The sequence below is a fragment of the Mauremys reevesii genome, linkage group 2 (assembly GCF_016161935.1).
Source record: "Mauremys reevesii isolate NIE-2019 linkage group 2, ASM1616193v1, whole genome shotgun sequence".
NCBI classification, from domain to species: domain Eukaryota; kingdom Metazoa; phylum Chordata; order Testudines; family Geoemydidae; genus Mauremys; species Mauremys reevesii.
This window is the reverse complement of record NC_052624.1, coordinates 169,924,541-169,945,670: the sequence shown is the minus strand read 5'-3', so window position 1 is coordinate 169,945,670 and position 21,130 is coordinate 169,924,541. Positions and strand designations below refer to the sequence as shown.

The following is a 21,130-nucleotide window of genomic DNA, read 5'->3' as shown; positions in this document are numbered from 1 at the left end:
TAACCCAAATCAGCTCAGCCCATCTTCCTAACAGTTTAAAGTGTTGACACACTAAATGACTTATCTCCCATACAGAAAGAAAAAAAAAAAAAAGAAAGGGTTGGGAAGAGAAGAGGTAAGATAATAGGGCAGGGGTTCTCAAACTGGGGGTCGGGACCCCTCAGGGGGTTGTGAAGTTATTACATGGGGAGTCGCGAGCTGTCAGCATCCACCCCAAACCCCACTTTGCCACCAGCATTTATAATGGTGTTAAATATATAAACAAATGTTTTTAATTTATAAGGGGGGGTCACACTCAGAGGCTTGCTATGTGAAAGGGGGTCACCAATACAATAGTTTGAGAACCACTGGAATAGGGCATACCCACAACTCTTGGCATGGGGGAGGGAGAATGGAAGATCCTGGTACTGGGGGCTTTGGGGAGTTGCAAATAGTTCCTGAAATAGAGAGGGGGTGGACAGGTGGCATACAGGAAGCTTGTGAGGAAGAATGAAAGGATGCAAAGAACCTGTAGTGTGGGCAGTGGTGAGCTTGGCATACAGAAGCAACCAAGTGTGTGACCTTTTAGCTATCTGAACACTCAGGAGACAACCTAAAAATGGTATAAATTTAAACTTTTAGCATATTTGGGATACAATTACTAAAAAGATCATCAGTCCAAATGCTTAAACCGCTTTTCAAAATGAGACTGGACAATTATGGTATCACCAATAAAGAGAGTTCTATTGTCCAAGAATGGGTGTGAACTACTGACCAGTGTCTAACTCCTGATACATTTTCCTTTAGAGTCACTGCTCTACCAGGTTCTAACTCTTTAAGTGCTTTGGAACATTGCAGACTTGATCCTGCTCATTCCTTTGTCAGCTTTAAACTGGTGTACCTTTGGCTATGTCTACACTGCCCTGCAGTTTGGACTACAACGGCGTGAATAGCCATGCACACCAAAACGCTGTGCTATCATGCCCCCATGTGGATGCTGCAGGCGCAAATTACAAGGTTCCTAGTTCACAGTAATGCAGTCCTGTTTGAAGAGGACTACATTAATGTAACCTAGGAACCTTTTAGTTCACACCCATTGTATCCACATGGGGGCATTAAAGCACAGTATTTCAGTGTGCACTGCCATTCACGCCCCCATAGTCTGATCTGCGGGGCAGTGTAGACAAGGCCTTTATTGTCTTCAGTGGAGTTATTCCTGATTTACACTGGTAGGAGATGAGAATCAAGCACTATGAGTTTGGAATGTACTATAGATAAAGTTATATTCTAAGTTTAAAATTGCTTGTTTGCAGTGTATTGAACAGTGTACCAAAAAAATCAATCAACGTATTTGAATTACATTTAGTAACTACATCCTAAAGTGCTTTTCACTTTTAGGACTAGATTTTGGAAAAGCATAAGAACATAAGAATGGCCATACTGGGTCAGACCAAAAGTCCATCTAGCCCAGTATCCTGTCTGCCGACAGTGGCCAATGCCAGGTGCCTCAGAGGTTGTGAACCTAACAGGTAATGATCAAGTGATCTCTCTCCTGCCATCCATCTCCATCCTCTGACAAACAGAGGCTAGGGACACCATTCCTTACCCATCCTGGCTAATAACCATTAATGGAATTAACCTCCATGAATTTATCTAGTTCTCTTTTAAACCCTGTTATAGTCCTAGCCTTCACAACCTCTCCAGGCAAGGAGTTCCACAGGTTGACTGTGTGCTGTGTGAAGCATTTTCAAATGTTGCAAAATACAGAACCTCTTCAGGTATTTGATGCCAGGGTACAATCTGGGAATCCACCAAGCACATTGCTCCTACAACACAGTGGCAAGGCCTCTGTACAGCACAACCATTGACTCCTTTTGCTTCTCATCTGCTTCAGAGTCCTCCATCTTCTGAAGCATGAGAAAGACACAGGTCAATGTTTGGAAATGTATACACAAACTCAAGAAACACGATAACATGTGAAAGTTTGTTTCACGCCATGCATATCCTCAGTTTAATGAAATAGATGAAAATCATAGTGGAAGTTCAGAATCAGAAGCTGTTAATTTTTGAGAGAGAGATTCTGATTAGAAAAGTCACAAGAAAAAACTTGAGCTATGGTAGCATTTCCAGGAGTAAATTGATAATTAAACTGTTTAAGTTATACTTGTTTATTTATATGATAGCTAGATTTGCCTACTAATATGACACATTATATATAATGATAATGCACTATTGAAGAGTCTGATATTCACTATAAAATCTGGATATATACCCATATTTACTGCTGGTCCTTAATGTTCTACTATGTTAACCACACTATAATGAATATATATGAATTAGGGCTGTCAATTAATCGCAGTTAACTCATGTGATTAACTCAAAAAAAATTAATTGCAATTAATCGCACTGTTAATATCAATATCAATTGAAATTTATTAAAACGTGTGGATTTTTTCTACATTTTCAAATATATCAATTTCAATCACAACACAGAATACAAAGTGTACAGGGCTCACTTTATATTATTTTTATTACAAATATTTGCACTGTAAAAATGATAAAATAAATAGTATTTTTCAATTCACCTCATACAACTACTGGAGTGCAATCTCTATCATGAAAATGCAAGTTACAAATGTAGGTTTTTTTGTTACATAACTACACTAAAAAACAAACCAATGTAAAACTTTAGAGCAAGGGTCGGCAACCTTTCAGAAGTGCTGTGCCGAGTCTTCCTTTATTCACTCTGATTTAAGGTTTTGCATGCCAGTAATAATTTTAACGTTTTTAGGTCTCTTTCTATAAGTCTGTAATATATAACTAAACTATTGCTGTATGTAAAGTAAATAAGATTTTTAAAATGTTTAAGAAGCTTCATTTAAAATTAAATTAAAATGCAGAGCCCCCAGACGGGTGGGGCCAGGACCTGGGCAGTGTGAGTGCCGTTGAAAATCAGCTCACGTGCCGCCTTCGGCACCCGTGCCATAGGTTCCCAACCCTGCTTTAGAGCCTAGAAGTCCACTCAGTCCTACTTCTTGTTCAGCCAACCCCTAAGAGAAACAAATTTGTTTACATTTACGGGAGATAATGCTGTCCACTTCTCAATTATAATGTCACTTGAAAGTGAGACTAGGCATTCACATGATACTGTTGTAGCTGGCGTCGCAAGATATTTACGTGCCAGATACACTAAAGATTCATATGCCTCTTCATGCTTCGGCTACTGTTCCAGAGGACATACTTCCATGCTGATGACACATGCATTAATTAAATTTGTGACTGAACAACTTGGGGGAGAATTGTATGTGCCCTGCTGTTTTATCTGCATTCTGCCATATATTTCATGTTCTAGCAGTCTCAGATGGTGACCCAGCACACGTTGTTTGTTTTAAGAACACTTTCACTGCAGATTTGACAAATGCAAAGAAGATACCAATGTGAAATTTTTAAGATAGTTACAGCACTCGACCCAAGATTTAAGAAACTGAAGTGCCTGCCAAAATCTAATCAGGATGAGGTATGGAGCATGCTTTCAGAAATCTTAAAAAGGCAAGACTGATGCGGAAAGTACAGAACCTGACCCACCAAAATAGAAAATCAACCTTCTGCTGGTGGCATCTGGGTCAGATGATGAAAGTGAACCTGTGTTGGTCCACAATGCTCTGGACTGTTACCAAGCAGAACCCATCATCAGCATGTATGCATGTCTTCTGGAATGGTGGTTGAAGCATCAAGGGATGTCTGAATCTTCAGCACATCTGCCATGTAAATACCTTGTGGCATCGACTACAACAGTGCCATACAAACGCCTGTTCTCACTTTCAAGTGACATTGTAAACAATAAGCAGGCAGCATTATCTTCTGCAAATGTAAAAAACGTGTTTATCTGAGCGATTGGCTGAACAAGAAGTAGGACTTACTGGACTTGTAAGCTCTAAAGTTTATTTTTGAATGCAGGGTATTTTTGTACATAATTCTACATTTGTAAGTTCAACTTTCACGATAAAGCGATTGCACTACAGTACTTGTATAAGGTGAATTGAAAAATACTATTTCTTTTGTTTTTTTACAGTGTAAATATTTGTAATAAAAAATAAAGTGAGCACTATACACTTTGTATTGTGTTGTAAATGAAATCAATATATTTGAAAATGTAAAAAACATCCAAAAATATTTAAATAAATAGTATCTTATTATTAACAGCACGATTAATCACAATTAATTTTTTTAATCACTTGACAACCCTAATATAAATATGTTCATTTTTAGCACTTTTTCTCTAGAAACATGAGTTTCTTTTGTATCTGCTTTATAACATCAGATCTCAATTTAAATACTATTTCTTAATCCTACAGATAACTTTCCTTTTTGTGTACAAGTCAACAAAGTTCATGCTTTCTCTTTTTAATATTTTAATTCCTCTCTTCTCTCCCCCCGCCCCCCCCCACATATTTTAGAGAGATGTCAACAAGAAAAAAATACACAAATATCTCAGTGTGCAGCTCCATCTCTACTACTACGTATATTTGTTATTATTCAAATGCAAAGAATTTACACTTATTTACTTCATAAATGTAACTAGCAGTAATCTCTATGTGCTAATTAAATGATACATAATAAATTTCTCACTCTTAAAGAAGTAAAGTTTCATTTTGATAAGCAAGTAACTACTGCAGATATTTCAATTTTTTCCAAAATTTCTGTTTTTCAACCACCCTCCCCATATGTTTTTTTTCTATGCCTTCAAAACATCTGGAAATTGTATATCTCTAGACTCAGCCACACAAACCATATGCTTGGTTAGGACCACGGCTTACCATATCTGAGTATCAGCTGGAACACTGTTAGTGCTCTGATAAAAAGCTTGCAGTTATTGGGGCAAGGAGAGACTGAATCTAGGCATTTCAACCACAGCTGAAGAGTTCAAAGGCAGTTATCTTTGCCAGAAAAACAAGTGATAGTTTAATCTGGCAACTATACTGCAATAGGCTTTCTAGTAATCTAAACTACAATTTGATTAGTTGCTGTTTGTGTTCAAAATAATTTAATATTAGGAAAGAGATGGTTTAAAACTTTGTTACAGCTTTGCAGAACCAGGCAATTTAAATTTGCAAGTCAATCATTAATGTGAACACTATTTTTAATACCAATTTGTTCAAAAACTATGGGTGAAATTTTCAAAAGCAGCTTACCATTGCTCTCACTCTGCTCCCACAGAAGTCAATAGAAGTTTTACCATTGGTTTCCAACGGGAGCAGAAGTAGACCAAAACTGAGAGCTTTTGCACAGAAACTTACTTAATTTTTTTTTAAGTGTCTGGAACACATCAAACCAAAAAACAAACAACTAAGGAAGACAGACTGATTCAGCAGAACATAGTTCTGAAGGCCCTGGGCATAGTATCCATTAAGCCTCTGGCACCAAAGTATACTAAGGAATAGGAAAAACTAAAATGTAAACACACTTTCCAGAATAAATGGAAACCCAAATGTCCATGGATTTCATGTCAGAAAGATGAAATGATTTGTGTAATTTGGAGAAAACCTGAAAAGCTTTTGATAAGGGTATGCCCCATATGAGAGGTGTAAAGTCTTCAGAATGGATCCCAGATATGTACATGACTGTTCTACTGATCATTTGAAATGTACAGAAGGGTGTCACTTTGTCCTCAAGAAGCTATTACTAGATTGCTCCATAAAATGCTAAAAGATCTATAAAATTAACAACGTGGTGTACTGTCACTTACAGTGTCACTAAATATTATTTCATTTTCAGAAATACTGAAATATTTGAAATATTTTGCAACTTGAAGGAAAAACATGGCCTTAATCTTGAATCATATTGCATTAACATCGCCAAACTACTGAAAACTATGTTGGGCCTCAAAAAGCATGAGATTTTGAAATAATAAATGTTGGATTGTGTTTAAATATCTTTTGTTTTTTGAACTTTTTCATACTTTTCCCCACAACCACAAAGGCAAGAAAAAAAATATTTATTTATGAAAGTAGAGTCTCAAATAATCACCTGACTGCAGGGGCTGGGGTTTTAAGAAAAAACACAAACTACTGTGAGACTTACAATAAAATTTCAAAACTTGGTAACAATACATCCATGTAGGAAGAAACTTTATATAAGCAGCCACAAAGTCTCTTAGGAAAGTGTCTCAGAAATGTTATTAAAAACTAGGTTTATTACTCCGCTGAATGAGCCACTGAAAAATCCACAGCTGAGCAATTCTGGTTATGTCGGGTTTTACAGGACAGGAAAAGTTATACTCTCTTTAGTGACCCAGTGATCTTGGACGTCTCATGATATCACATAAGGCATAAAAGCAGCTTTACAAGTTGTGGAGATAAGGACAAGAAGAGTTTGAATCAAAATTGAAATAACAAATTTAAACTATGTAGTGGAGACTATGGGCTTTCAAATGACATGTAGGTTACAGTTAGATAAGATATGTTTCTTTTTGTGTACAGCACCAACCACAACCTTCAGCCTTATATTCTAGTCTAATAAAAGATTATCTATAGCTTAAACAATTGAAAAATAAAAAATGAAAATGGGATTCAAAATAAACTCTAAGTCATAAAACATGACAGTAACTTCAAAGTGTCTCTGGTGAGTTTAAGGTAATTACCAGGTATTTTGGAAGAATCGACTAAGTTGATGAGGTTGATCAGGGTTGATCATCAGGCCAGAGCTCTGAAGGCTGTCACCAGTTTAGAAGACATTAAGTCAGAGACTAACGCAGATCAAATATGGATCATTCTTAAGGCGCTCAAGACATGCACAGTTTTGGGCACATGTATTTCAGCATGGACACCATTCAAACTGAAGTCTCTCTCATTTTTACAGGAGAAATCTCTTGTTTGATACTTTGCAAAAGCTAGAAAGTGCTATGCTGGACTTGCAGCAATGAAAAACAAGTCTGTCCCATATGTCAGGAAGCTTAACTCTAGGATGGTACATTTGACAGAATAAACATTTCTGGGGTTTTAAAGGCAAAGCTGCATTAAGTAAATCAATCAGTCAATCAGATCTATCATCTTGAAACTGCTTTTGAATATATGTATGCCAGATTCACTAGGCTGTAGCAACCACCACTCACATGGTTTTAACCTTTGACTCACCATGATGACCTAACGGTCAAAAAGAATTGACCCATTGTGGAAATGTAAATGTATATATTGACAACCTGCTATTTTATTAGGTATTGTGCAAAGAAGAGGAAGAAAGTGTACAAGATGTTGGTTTTATCTGAAATGACACCTGATTACCATCAAATCCACAACAAATTACAATGCATATGCATGTTTAATTAAAGGCTTTTAACTATCAGACCACCTTCCTTTCAGGATACACTGCTCTTGGTAGAAATATTGTTTTTGTTGTCCTGTAGCACAGCAGTAATAGAGCATGGATAATCTGCAATTAATTTAATAAAATCAAGCCCACCTATCTCCCCTCACAAGAAAGTACTCCAGTACTTGACGTAGATCCTAGTGAACGGCCCAAGTGTCCTCTTACTCTGTTTGTACACTGCCCAGCCCAATGTGGCCCCAATCTTGGTTGACCTTTAAGTGCTACCATAATAAGAAATAAATAATAACAACAAAAGATGGTTTACACCCTTGCCAGGCTATTCTCTACTACCTTGGTGTGGGACCAAGAACAAAATATTCATTTACATAACCCCAAAGAGCACTCAACAGAAGGGACTAGACTAGTGCTATTCTGTATGAACAGATCTACATTTCAAGTCAGATGGATATTGTCCATAATATTATTTGAAGTACTAGGATATGTATTTGGATTTAAAATGCATTATTATACAGTCTCACTTCTGACTGTCAGTCTAATATGCTTCTGCCCAACCAGTGTGAATTTATATTAAAGTGAGGCTAAAACTTAATATATAAGACCTAGTGCCTGACACACTGAAAAACAAGAGAATAATAATGAGTAACCCGGGACAGTAGACCAAAGCAAAACAAGCAGAATGCAAAGAATGCTACTGACATTAGACAATAACAGCAGTAACAATATTTAATTTACTTCTGAATGAAACCACAGCATGAAAATTTGACAAATGGGTTTTCTTGTAAGACAACCAAATTTGAAAGTTTAGGTACCCATGGACAAGTAGGCAAAACCAGTAAATGTTTTTAAGCTCTTAATTGTGTAATTCCATCCCAAAATTGGATTGATGACTAAAAACTATTGAAAATGCAAGACTTTAGAATGAATGTGCCATGTCAAACACATCTGTTGCATTACTAGCGTGCTGTGAAAATACGCACAACGTACTTAGATAGCTTCAGACTGTCCAACAGGAAGGAAGTTTAAATGGCAGGCAAACATCAGTTGTTAGTTTCCCAAGACCCCAGACTGAGTCAGAACTGAATGACTATGTAGTGGTTTCTTTTGTTTTGGAGAAACTGGATTAAGCAGCAGAAATACCACACCATAAGTTTCCTGACACTGGGCCAAATGGTGGGTTGTGGCTGTGTCCATTCCAAATCAAGGTTGGGGAGAGCAAAGGAGGGCATGATGTGGTCTGCAAACATGCCTTTGCACTCACCTGAGATTGGAATCATTCTGCTCTGGGCCTGTCACTAGGTGCAAGTTAAAGTAGCCTAAATGCTGCTCTAACTTGTTCAGCAACCAAGGATCCATTATGGACAACAGGGTTCACCAGGGCACAGAGATGCCCCAGCCACGCCCACTTTCCCTTGGCCACACCCTGATTTAGCCATGGGAGAAGGGGAAATTATGCCACCCAAGGATCCCTCTACTCTAGTGGGTTCTTCCAAGAGCTAATTAAATCAGTTTTTCAGCAGAATTGCACTAGATGAGCTGTGCAAAGCTGCCCTACTCATTGTCATAATCTCAAACTATAACTTATTTTAGAATTTTTCAACATATCCAAAAGGCAGGAAGAAAGATAACTGGTAATGTGACTGTCACACACTTGAAAATTCAGGTAATTTAGTAAATGCAAATGTGTATTTCTCTACGATGGAAGGAACAGTAGCCCTGTTTGGAATGCTACTTTCTAGGTTACCATAAATATTATGGGAAATAAACCAGCTACATAACTGATCCCAACAAATGGGTCAAGTCGAGGTGAGCCTAGTTCCCCTCAGCTCAGTTTACAGCCGCCTTTCACTGACAAACCAAACTTCCTGTTGAACATCTCCTCTATAGCAAAGTTACTGTCAAACTGTAAGCAAAGCTAACGGACAAAGAGACATGGGGATCTGATAAGGCAATCTTATTTTCCAGGAAATTAAACCAAATAACAATATGTCCGGCCTACTTGACCTCTTATTTTCTTAGTAAACACTTTCCAAATTGCACCATGTAATGAGCATCTTTTGGTCCAACTCTTTTTTCACTTATTTTTTGTAAAGATACATTAAAATTGATGTAAAAATGTCATCAGTTTTGACAGTCTACTTAATAAATCTGGGTCCAATCTTTCAAGCCCTTACTAACAGGAGCAGTCACACATAAATCTGTGAGTAACTGTAGGCAAGATCCGGCCCTTTATCTTAAAAAAATTGTTTAAAATGTAGGCTTAAAAATGTACAAACATATTTGTTCTTCCACTTTATAGTTAAATGGAAATACAAAACACCTGGGGTCAGGTGACATAGCATTCTATTTCTCAATAAATTTTCACTATGAAATGTGGTGATTTCTTAATACTGTAGATTTCACAACAAATTAGAAAGTTCAAGAAAACGAAGCAAAAATGACTATTGATTAGGAAAGACCAATTTAAGAGGAAAGATTAAAAAGAACGAGAAGTAGGTTGCTGTGTTAAACAGAAAAAAGGTGGACATGGTAATAGTTCACAACTAATTGAGAGGAGTAAACAAAGTCTGGAAGAAAATTGTTTGGGGATAATATAAGGCTAGTGGGATAAAACTGATAGGGAAAACGTAGGCTATCATGGAATGCCTCCTGTGGGGAGGCTATTCCACAATGTAATGGATTTCCTGTCAGGAAGTGGAGGAAATTCAATAAACACAGGACATTTAGACTGTATTGGCAGGAGAGATGGACTAGATGTGATCTAATATGTATTTTCTCTCTCTAGTTCATGTGATACTTTGACAGCTGTATAGTTTAACAGCTATTTAGTGAAGCAGTTTGCAGAATCAAGCTTATATTCTTTATTAAGGATTATGTTGAAGCCACATTCAGCTTTAAAATATCAGCTGTTTCTGATGTAGCGCAGTTTAAAAACAAAAAGACGTGTCTAGAATTTAAAGGAGGAAAAATATTACATGGAAATTCCACTGTACTTGCATGGGAAGACATCACCAGCAGTATAACTCCCTATGCAAATTAATACTGTATAATCTACAACATCAACAAATAACAATAAACTCCTACATTTAAGTGCAATGGGGCTCTGTAACTGAATATAAACAACGCTGATGAAGAGATTGGGTTGAAATGTTCCATGCCAGGTCTCTGACTCAGGCTGAATGTTTTTGGAAACTTTCAGCCAAAAGTTTCAGCCATTTCTGAGAATGAGCCTAGAGAAAAAAAAAATTGTTTTGCCCATGTTAAAAAATTCTGGTAACCTCTTCGAGAAACTCAAGTGCCCCCATGCTTCACGTACAGGAACGTGAAATTTGGTCAAAGGGTAGCCTGTCACAGATGTGCCTTTTGCCATCCCTGTTAAATCCACCCACAATTGGGCCAAGTTATATGCCTTTGAAAATTTTGCAATTTGCACATGCTCATAAATACATGCTAGAATTTAATAGCTAAAATTTCCATTCTTGGCATGCTCCTGCTCAGGCCAGCAGGGGGCTGAGCAGGATTATCCCTGCAATTGCAACTCTGCGATGCTGCAGGCTGTTTTGGATTCTGGTCAGGAAATGGAACTGAAAGCCGGGAGACTCTCTCTCCTGAACTCTGAATGCCCTCCCCTACTGATGCCAAGGTGGTGTACAGGGAGCTGCCGGGTTTGAATGCAGGGAGACAAGAGCCAAACCTGCCAGGAGTAGAGTGGCACAAGGAGTGTGATAAGGAGGGAGGAGACTGGAACTGGAAGCTGATCGGGGTGGGAGAGTAAGACTGGGTATTAGGATGAGGGTAGACTGGTAATGACGGGACAATGAAACTGGGACCCGGGCTGGAGGAAGGAGAAAGATGGAGGCAAAACAGATCTGATGAGAAACCAGGATGCAGGGGGAAGAACTGGGAGTGGCTGCATAAAGAGACTGGGTCAAGGAACAGCAGCAGAACAGTGACAGACTGGATGAGGAGCCAATGGGGACAGGAAACATGGGGAGGGAGGGTAACTGAACGCTGGGGAAAGGGAACAGACTATAACTAATGCCGGATGGAATTTTTCAGCCAAATCTTTTAGTGAAAAATGCAGATTTGGTGTCACAAACAGTTTGCAGACTTGTGTCAGTTTTACCATATTGTTTAGACTGGGGATGGGGTGGGGACTAAAAACATTTTAAAAAATAGTTTTGACGTTTTTTAAACAAAATGTTTTGGTTTTTTTGCTTCTAAACAACTTTGTTTCAAAATTTCGTTTTTTTAAAAATCAAACGTTTACATACAGTCAAAATCAAAATTAAATTATTTTGTCAAAAGGAAATGTTTTTTTCTGCCCTAAGTGAAATTTATTTTCGATTGTTCTAAAATGTCAGCGAATCAAAAACTAGTTATTCCCATAGCTCTAATTGTGTCCTCCCCAAGAATTAGTTTTAGAAATCAAATGCAAAACTCCTTCCAATTCTAATGCTACAGGTCTGAATGCAAGGAGGAGATTCAAAGCCTTAAAGATGCTAATTTTCAACAGTATCAGCATCAGGGTCATTCTTCTCTCAATTATTATTATTATTATTTTTTTTACTGTTTACACTGGCACAAACTACAAGTCTGTTTCCTTTTGAATGCTCATTAGGGGTCTCTGGGAGGAAGACTCAAATCATGTCACTGATCATAGGCACATAGTGACACCAAGATCTACAGTACTCTTCTATTTTCAATTCATAGTGCTTATAATACAAAAGCAGGTGCACTAAGACTTTTTTTAGATGGGGGGATATGCCCCTAAAATGAACAGAAATGAAAGCACAGAATTAGTTCAGCTAAAACACTCTGAATGAGGCTACTGGAAAGCTGAAGAATACCAGCTGAAAAATGCAGAAAGGTATTATGTTAGCAACTACACCTCTACCCCGACATAACACGACCTGATACAACACAAATTCGGATATAACAGCACTCCAGGGGGTGGGGCTGCGTGCTCCGGCAGATCAAAGCAAATTCAATAAAACGCGGTTTCACTTATAACGCGGTAAGATTTTTTGGCTTCCGAGGACAGCGTTATATCGGGGTAGAGGTGTACTTTTGTATTCAAGCAGACACTTTTTTAAATGAAATAAATGGTGCTTTGCAATTTTCCTTTTGTTAGGTTAATATTTGTAAAATTAACTTGTAGTTTGGCTGGCTCTCTGGCCTCAATGTCTTATGAAGCTGGTTTTACGGAGTATGGATTCACAAGGAAGGGACAAGAGAAACAACTGCAGATGAGTTTTTTGGTCTTACTGAAAAGACACACACTTTATGATAATGCATTGACTATTATGCAAATCACCCAGCCTTCATAAATCAGAGAAAAGAGAATTCCCAAAATAATCTTCCAAGAGGTCACATGCAGTTACCACATATCCATCAGGGCTACTTTTTTTTGGTTGTTGTTGGAAAAGTGTGTCATGAACTGTAGTGGAACATATGTTGATATTCTATTATCTCTACAGCAAAAAGAATTTGGGGGTAATCATAGGGATTTAAAGTCAAATTTTCACATTAACTCTTAGATTTAGGATTATTTACAAATTAGGATTTCAGATTTGCCCAGGTGATTTCGGATTACTGAAGGAAAAAAAAACACAAAAAACCCATCATCATCTATCAGCATTTTTCATGTAAGAAAATGTCTGTTACAGATGTTGGAAGTAACAAGCCCTCTAGAAATGACATTTCAGCATATTCTTTCCTATTCCACTTTTGTCTGGAACTATTAAACATCTATGGCAGTTACTAGATCCATAAACACAGTAACAGACTATAAATGTTCCACAAGCACAGTGTCACATTTCTGTGATGCACTTCCTAAAGAGAACGAGACCCCTCCCCACCTCTAAAAGCTATTGAAAGCTTTAACCGTGGTCATTAGAACCACGGCAAAAGTAACTAGAACCTGACCAGCAGTACTAGGATCCTTTAAAATGATAGTAGTCACCATATTTGGGAGGAGGGTTAGCTCAGTGGTTTGAGCATTGGCCTGCTAAACCCAGGGTTGTGTGTTCAATCCTTGAGGGGGGCCATTTAGGGATCTGGGGCAAAAATCTGTCTGGGGATTGGTCCTGCTTTGAGCAGGGGGTTGGACTAGATGACCTCCTGAGGTCCCTTCCAACCCTGATATTCTATGATTCTACTCTACTTTTCTCTACTTAGTTACATCACTCAAACCTGCCACCAAAAGATTTTGTCTCATCAAAATTTCTTGTCTCTTAATAAAATAGCCTTAGGCCAAGATTTTCTAATGAACAGTGATTTGGGAGTGCTCAGATCTGCATGCTCATCTTGCAACACCCTTACTTTTCGGTGGGTGGATAGGCTCAACGAAAATAACGCCTCTATATCAAATTGGTCACCCCAAATTTGAGAGACCAGAGTTCTTTTTGAAATTCTTGGCCTGATTTCTCAAGTCAGAACTTACTGTACACTGGTAACCATTTCAATCTAAAATCAGGATGAGACATCACAGCACCAAGACTATTTTCCTAAAGTCTGAAATTTATCTTCTGTCTGTCAGCTCTGGTTTAGTATGTTTTCTTGCTCTTCTGGATTTCATTAGATTATTTCATACTATGGATTATGCAATCTCCCTGGAATATCTTTGTTACCTAGCAGGGTTTTTGGTGCCCATCTTTCACTGATTAGACCATATAGCTGGCCAGTCCTATCTTGCGACCTTGATCATTTGGAATTTTAGGTTAGTCATAATCTATTTTCCTTCTTCATACTTTTTTACTTTGAAATGAGTAAATTAAAATAGATTTTCGATATGAATATTTGATTTTTCTTTTATATTGCTGATGATCATTAATCAATTTACCTGACAGGGCATCTTGTGCTTCAAAAAAAGTGCTGAGACCTCCTTTCACATATGCTAGACTCCCCTCATTTTTCTTGTTTGCCTGCTTCTTCAGATGCATGACTGCCATTTTGAGCTGATCAAAACTGAAATTAAGCAAAGAAGAAACATTGTCATTGGTACAATGAAAAGGGATTGATACAATAAAAGTAATGTATTAAAATTTAGCACACAGGACATGGTAATTTACAGTATTTTATCACATCATAGAGTATTAGACAAGGGAGAGATTAATTAGGTTATCTAATGCATATTCCTGCCAACGAAGAATTGTTCTTCATGTTACATTTCTAGAGTTCTGAACAATCTAGTTTTCCCAAACGAGGGGCATCCATCACTTCTCTTAGAAGAGATTTTCCACTGAGTATGTTTTGTAGTCAGGAAGTCTTGCCTGATACTGGTCCTAAGTTTTCCCTTTCTAAATTTCACCCTATTGCTCCAAGTTATACCCGCTTGCACTGTACCATCCTACATAATTACCTGCATTTACCTCTTTTCTTCTGTGTACACTTAGCCAAACAATTTACATTTAACTCTTTTAAACTTAACACCATTCACTTTTTGTTTTTAATTTCCGAAGTCCCTCAAAATTTACCAACATCTTCTTGATAATGAGGTTTCAAACTAAATGCAATTTTGCATCAAAGCCTTCAAGAAAAACACATTCCTGCTCCATTCCTTTATGCTTTTGCACATGAAGCCTACTGGGGTTTTTTTGCTACTATACTGCGTTGCAAATTCATGTCTAACTAGCTGTCCAGTGTCACTCCTAAAGTAGATATATTTCCATATTACTGCTCCCCAGTACGCCTGGATTTCTTATCCATTTTTGCTCTAGTCAAATTTTTAAATTGGAAATTTAGTTTCAACTAGCTTTGATTATTTTCAAAGTAATAATATCTGTAATTCATGATTAACCACTACACATATACTATTTGTTTCTTGTATTCAGGGACAAGTTATCACATGTTATGTTACTTAATTAGCCACCATTACTAAGCAAGGAAATACCAATTATAATTAGAAAAAAGTGTGATTTTTCAAAGATATTTCAATTTTTTTTAAACAATGACTGCTCAAGAAGACAGTGAAGGATGGAAATTAAAAAAGCCACCAGTGAGGATACACCTAACACAATAGTACCAAAAACTCTGTCAGTTTAAAAGCGCTAGTAAAAGATTTGTTGAAAGAACAAACTAAAAACTAATTTGAGCTCAGTCAGTCAGAAAGTGATCCCCACCTGCTGTGAGACAGGAAAGCACTGGTGCACTGTGCAAAGGCATTTCCCTTTATACAGGGATGATGTCACAATGTTTTGCTTTATTTCCCGTTTCCATTTGCTGGTCGGAAATCATATTACTCACTGTCTGAAATGGCCTATTTGGGTGTACAATAAGAACTTCTTACTAGCAGCACTTTCAGAGTGCTGGGCTCAACAAAATCAGTTCCGCTCTCTTTTAACTAATGTTATCTGATAAATTAATATGAAGTCTGAAGAGTTTGTTTATAGTTGTTATGATGTTCTGTCAGGAAAATAATTTTAGGGTGAAAAAAATCTGAATTTCCTTCAAGGAAAAAACATACATAAGCTAACCAAAACATCAAAGTTCCACACATTCAGAGTTCCTGCTACCTGGGGTTAAATAAAGGGTAGGGACATTAAGGATATGCTGTGCTCTTCTGAAAAAAACAACACAACAGCACAAGTAAGGTATGTGGGGGCCAAAATAATGCCACCTAGTAGTGATACAGTGCTTTCCATCAATAAATTTTAAAGCATTTTACAAAACGGGATGAGTATTCTCTCCACTTTAGAGCTGAAGAAACTGAGGTACAGAGAGGACAAGGCTAAAATTTTGAAAAACCTTAAATGACATGGCAACTTACATCCCACTGACTTTCAGTGGGACTTAAACATCACTTTGGCATTTTTGAAAATTTTACCCTAACTAGCTTGCCCAAGGTTACACAATAAAGAAGTAGCAAAGTTAGGCGTCAGGAGTCCCAAATCCCAACCTTGTGCGCCATCGCTTCTATGTCGATGAAAGCCTACTCAATGGAATCTTGTTACATTTTTCTTCCAGTATTAGCTCAAGGCATGGATCTGTCCTTGATTATGTCTACCCTTCTTAATTAACTCTTAAGTCTTCTAGTTCTCATTTATGTACTTGTTCTATCAAAAACACCCCCTAACTTCCTACTACTTAATATCTGAAACTCTGATGTTCTGCTCTACCTGGGTAATGTCTTCTTTGTCCCATGTTTCTGAAATTTCTAGCCTTGGGAAAATAGTTAAAGATCCAGCAGACTCGGAATTATTCTTAATCTGCAACTTTGTCTATTAATCTATAATCACCTCTGAAACATCACTAAATCATATCTATCATTCAAGTCTTCCTTGCTGTTACTAGTCTGAAAGAATATTTGCATCTTTGCCATTTTAAATTTTCAGTTTTCCTTCACTTTGCCCTACCCTTGTTCCTGGTTTATACTTATGAGTTGGTTCAGCAAACATGCAAACAAAGTGCTTTCTATTTAAAAATAAATCAATACAAAATAAAGGTGCACTCTGCCCCCATTCCATTGGCTTGAACAGAAATACCTATGAATTACGGCTTCAGTCCAGAGCAGTGGACCCAATGCAAAAAACAGCTTAATGGGATAAGCAAATAAAGAAAGCTATACAACAATAACTTGTACTTCACAAGAACAGTTTTGTAGAAAGTTGTGACAAATTATTTTCCAAAGACAGATTCCATGTCTTGAGTTAATATGGGCAGAAAAATGTAACAACATGCCATTTTAATACGAGGCTTCACACATGAATGCATCACTAGGCACTGATCCAACACAACAATGTGAAACAGTTAAGAAAGTAAGTCTATGTCAAGCTACGTTGTTGTCTATGTAGTTATTTCTGTTTTCAACTCATGGACACAATTTCAGTATTTTATACATTGACGTACTGTTTTACTGGAGAGTTGATTGTGGATTTATTCTATTGCTTACATTCCAGCTAAATCCTGGTAAACCAAAAGATAGATTCCTGGTCCTGTTAACAGTTCCTGAATGATAACCACAAAGACCTATTTTAGGGCTCAAGTCTGCAATCTTTACAATGAGTGAATCCACTGAGTTACTATTCACTGTAAGTAAAGGTGCCAGAATCAGGCTCAGAGAGCTTAGACAACTAATGAAAAGTCATTTTAGTAATTTTTCCTCCCTCTACTTTTATTTCAAATACACTCTTCTTCTTACACATTTATTGGAACATACTGTTCCCTTGCTATTGGAGCAGGTCTTTTGTCTTATAATCAGAGATCTTTCAGTCATAGTTTTGATTCAGGAGTAAATGAAAAGTATTCTATGCCCATCTAAACAACTGTGTGCTTTTCATTTAAAGTGGTCATAGCCTTCTTGGGTCCTGGTAAACTGAACACGTTCTACCACTCAAATGCAAGAGAAAATTACTACACCAAATGAAGTCTTTATTTCAATACCTGGTTTCAAGCTAATATCATTACAAGAATATTAAAATTCACATTTTTTTAAACAGTGCTCCATCCTCCATTAAATCTATTGTAGTCAAAAATTGCAGAATTGTGCATGTTCAGCTGCTTATGCAAAAGTGCATGTACATAATGTATCCATGTAACTACCATGATGCCATGCCTGACCAAAATTCTATTGAAATCAGGAAAAAATTTCCACTCATTTCAATGGGCTTTGAATTAGGCGGTTATGAGAGTAAATTCTGTGTACACAATTCTGAAGGTTTGCACACAAGCAAAAGCTAGAAGTTGTTCTTCCTAAGCATTATGATGGAGTAATTGGCAAAAATTTCCAAAACTTCACCCCATGAATCTCACTGGATGGTCCTACCTTTTTCTATTACCGCATTTCACATGCCTGGTGATTAAAAGCTTTACTGTTTTGTACTATGTGTCTGTACATTGCCTACCACAATGGGGCCCAAATTGGACTAGGGCCTCTGGACATTACTGTAGTACAAACAACATTTCTTGCACTACCACCACCATTGATATCTATGATATTCAGTAACAATACGAATACTGTCGGATGTTTTAAAAACATTATTATTGTCCACAAACCTTGTTGTTGAATGGTTCTCTATCAAATACCATGCAGCAGAGAAGTTTTCACTAGTGAAATCGGCACTCATCCCAGGAAACAGTGCCTCCAAATCCTTCTGGGGAAATCTGCCTCTGGAAAAGGCAAATAATTTATAAAATAAATTGTTTACTGCCAAAAGATTATAAGAAAAATTACCACATAAAACAACAGCCCATGTTCCATTCTTCAAATCATGACACTAAGTATTAACAGAATAAAAACACAGAACTGTAACAATCTAACAAAATAAATCTGGTACTAATGGTTCGAGGGTAAACCCAACACATGTAGGAAAGAGGCAATTGAAATTAAAATGGTAAATTATTTTTGGATTTTACTAACGTACATGGGCGTAGTAGATTAAAATGGTGCTACACACAACAGCTGCAATTCTAACAATAAATAGTATCATCATGAACATTCTTTACAACGAAGGCTGTTACTTCCTTTTTTAACTTTAAAATGTCTGAATACTATAATTTGCATTTAGAAATCTATGTGCATTTGTTGATGCAAATATTTTTTCTCCTTCTTGAAAAAGAATGCATACATCAATTTTTACGGCCTTTAAAATATTTATGTTTAGTAAAAGGATTAGTCAAATTAAATGAAGACTGTGTGCTATGAAGGCAAGCAGAAATTTTCAACTTATTTCAAACTCTCTCATAATGCAATAAAACATACAAAATGAATACTTATCAACTAACCCCCAGAAAAGTGAGAGCAAAGCTCACCTTTTGCTGTAAGTCTTTTAAGCCCTTTATTTTTTTCAATAGGGTATTTAGATAATACAGTGACGGGTGGTCCCTAAGGTCCTGATCTAACTCCGATTTAAATCTATGGCAATGTCTCTCTCTCACGCCTTGTGTGTGTCCAGTATGTATAAACACACAGTGTAGATACATATACATGAATGAGTATATACACTGAAGATATTCAATCTCACATGTTACTTCATGTAGAAAAATAAAGTAGAAAAAAACCTTTTTATACTCATTTTAAAATAAATTAAGACTTTTGCTTATACCCACAAAAGTATGGAAAATTCATACGTAATGTTAAAACCTTCAATGGGTAATAAGCACCATGAGACTAAACTGTGTAGCATTCAAAATGGTGAAAGTTGTGAAATTACACTGATCTTTTTAACCCTAGAAAGTGAATTTCTAGACTTGAAGTTTGCACCAGAATCTAACATACTTTCAATGTGAGTGGTGGACAGATTTCCCTTTGTATATGTAAAATAATGTCTTTTGAATTTCATAAAAATCTTTCCATTTCATCCACCAACCACATTTGTTAGAAGTGCTCCATTTACTTGATCTTATCTGTATGCAAAACATTTCAATTCATTTATTTTCATTTACAAAACAGGGCCAGACTTTGTCTCACAAGTTTCAGCCTAAAGGGAACACAGACTCACAAAGTTATGAACCAATGGGAAAAAGAAGTTTCAATATATCTGATTGGTAGTATAAAAATCTGAAATTCATGGGTGTGTTGTCTCATGCACAATTTATTTATTTTTTAAAACACAGAATGTAGAAGGTTAGAAAGAAACGTCCCTTAGATTCAGGTTATTTCATTTGAGGGGCTTTTTGTTTGTTTAGTTTTTAGGGAGGAGGTTAACCTTCCTTTGAAGCATCTGGTACTGGCCACTGTTAAATATAGTATATTGTCCTAGAAAGACCGCAGACTTGATATTACGATTCCCACAGTTGCATGAAAAATTGTGAGCACTGAGTATCTTTCAAGTTGGCTTAATCTATTAAGAGGTGAATCCTGGACTCTATGTCAACCCAAATAAAGGAGATTGGTGCAGAGGGATGGAATAACTCTCTGTAGGCAGCCAATGAAACAGTAGCAAAATGGCTCCACAACAGCATTAGGGCTACAGTAGCCAAGAAACTATTGCAACTCATCTCCTTCCCCCTGCTCAGTGCATATTTACATCATTTATTCTAAAATCAAATAACTTTAAAATCAAACCCATTTTTCTCCCATTCAGAAAAGACATGTTCACAATTTGTCAAAAATTCCCAAATCAAAAAAAATCACCTGAGACATTCACCACTCCCAGTTCTCTACTCACAGCTGCATCCATCAGAAACTAATTCAAACTCTGCCAAAAAAATTAAAAACTGTTGTCCAAAAATGAAGTAATAAATGCAGACACAGAACCTGAAATAAAATCCTCTCTGAGGCATATGACCTAGACAAACTGCTGTTGGACTGTGCAACGGACTCTGCAACACACACTACAAACAAAAAACAAACTTGCAGGACCTTGCACTTAAAATTAAACTGGCAAGACCAAAAGGAAAATGAAGAAGACACTGAATATACGGCAGGCTGTTGGAGAAGAAATTAAATATGTATCAACAGCCATTTCACTGGAAATTAAAATTACCATGAGAAAGGTATTTTAAAAACAAACTATTGGTAAACATATTTCAAAGAGGCAAGGAGGACTATAAAACCTGCTTCCAGGATGAACTGTTCTAACACATTTATTTAAAAAATATGCTGAAAAGCAAAATGCAGATTAAAATGAACTTGTGACTCCAAGATAGGTATTTTTAAAAGAGCTGAGAATTGTAAAGAAACAAAGTTATCTTTGCTCCACCACCCTTTACATCCTGAGAATTATTAGCACCAGGAGTTGCAAAGGACACCACCCTTTTGGCCCAGAAATTTTTTGCCAGTGGAACCCTCTACTGAATTAAAACAACTAGGATTGTCTAAATTATTTGTTTTTATTTAAGTGGTGTGAGGGAAAGAGACAACATGAGGAGTGGAAAGAAGGGGGGG

The 21,130-nt window shown here is 36.9% G+C and overlaps 1 protein-coding gene across 2 annotated transcripts in view; it reads right to left on the bottom strand.

The window, feature by feature from the left end:
- EXOC2 (exocyst complex component 2) overlaps positions 1-21,130 on the bottom strand; it is a 200,628-nt gene that overhangs the window by 133,881 nt on the left and 45,617 nt on the right. For both annotated transcript variants that reach the window (XM_039524307.1, XM_039524308.1), the window contains exons 5-6: positions 18,298-18,411; positions 14,147-14,271 (exon numbers count right to left, since the gene is read on the bottom strand). In XM_039524307.1, coding sequence (XP_039380241.1) covers positions 14,147-14,271; positions 18,298-18,411 — 239 coding nt within the window. The remainder of the gene's footprint in view (positions 1-14,146; positions 14,272-18,297; positions 18,412-21,130) is intronic.